The following is a 1,142-nucleotide window of genomic DNA, read 5'->3' as shown; positions in this document are numbered from 1 at the left end:
ACCAAAATGAAACAGCCTTACCATAATCTGCAAGAAGCGGACCCTGATCAGAAACGGTTCTCTCACAACCTCAAGCCAAGACCTCCAACTGACGGCTCGGAACTGCTTGCACCAGGAGGCTTTATAGGGAGACCTCTCGTCATTCGGATTTTCCTTTTGGTAAGTCTGAGAAGGAAAAAGGGAGAGTGAAAATAATGAAAAAAGGGAGATCTCTCGTCATCCGGATTTTCCTTTGGGTGAGTCTGAGAAGGAGAAAGGGAGAACGAAAATAAAGAGAGGAAAAATAAGAAAATTAGGGGAAAAATAAATAAATAAGAAAATTACGAAAAAAATAAACAAATAATAAAACGAAGAAAAAAAAAAGAAAAAAAAAAGAAAGAAGATTATGATGACTTGTATCAAGAACAAAATACGTTTGATTTTTCTTACGATTTTTTACGTCTTTAAAAGAAAAAAATAATAATGAATGAAAAATAATAGATAATTAAAATAAAATAAAAAATTGATAACTAAAACAAAATGAGAATAAGTAAAATAAAATAAAAGTAAACAAAGAAAAGAAAACAGACATAAATGAATAAATAAAATAAAATATAGAATATTTAATTAAATTAAAATAAATAAACGAAATAAAATAAAATTAGTAAAAATAAAACAAAATGAAAAAAAAAAAAATAGCCAAATAAAACAGAATAACTAGAGAGAAAAAAAATCGAAATGAAAAAAAGAAATAGAAATGAAAAAATAGAAAAAAACAGAAATGAAAAAAATATATAAAAAATAGAAATGGAAAAAAATTGGGGGAAAAAATAATGAAAAAAACAGAAATGAAAAACAAAATTAAACACAAATTCAAAACTAAAATTTAAAGAAAAAAAAGAGAATCGTCATTTACTCACAACATCACTCGGCTGTTCATTGGCCATGACCCCCGCTTTGACCTCCCCGCTAAAGCAGCTCGACCGAAAGGCATCGCAGATCAGGTCGATTTTCTGTCGACATTTCAGCTCCTTGCCGGGCTGCACGGAGAGCTGGTCGATGAAATGGTCCGCGGGATTGTACTGCTTCGGGCAATGCAGGTCTATGCTGGGGGGGGGGGGGGCAAGAGAGGCATTTAAAATCGAGAAAGAATGGAGAAAGTC

General features: G+C 31.9%; 1 protein-coding gene across 3 annotated transcripts in view; it reads right to left on the bottom strand.

Moving 5' to 3' along the window:
• Nucleotides 1-1,142, bottom strand: part of LOC119593009 (protein white-like) — a gene marked incomplete at its 3' end in the record, with an annotated part of 10,442 nt that overhangs the window by 2,514 nt on the left and 6,786 nt on the right. For all 3 annotated transcript variants that reach the window (XM_037941901.1, XM_037941902.1, XM_037941900.1), the window contains 2 exon segments: nucleotides 22-165; nucleotides 900-1,086. In XM_037941901.1, coding sequence (XP_037797829.1) covers nucleotides 22-165; nucleotides 900-1,086 — 331 coding nt within the window.

Source organism: Penaeus monodon, chromosome 31 (assembly GCF_015228065.2).
Source record: "Penaeus monodon isolate SGIC_2016 chromosome 31, NSTDA_Pmon_1, whole genome shotgun sequence".
Taxonomy (NCBI): domain Eukaryota; kingdom Metazoa; phylum Arthropoda; class Malacostraca; order Decapoda; family Penaeidae; genus Penaeus; species Penaeus monodon.
This window is presented reverse-complemented; position numbering and strand designations above follow the sequence as displayed.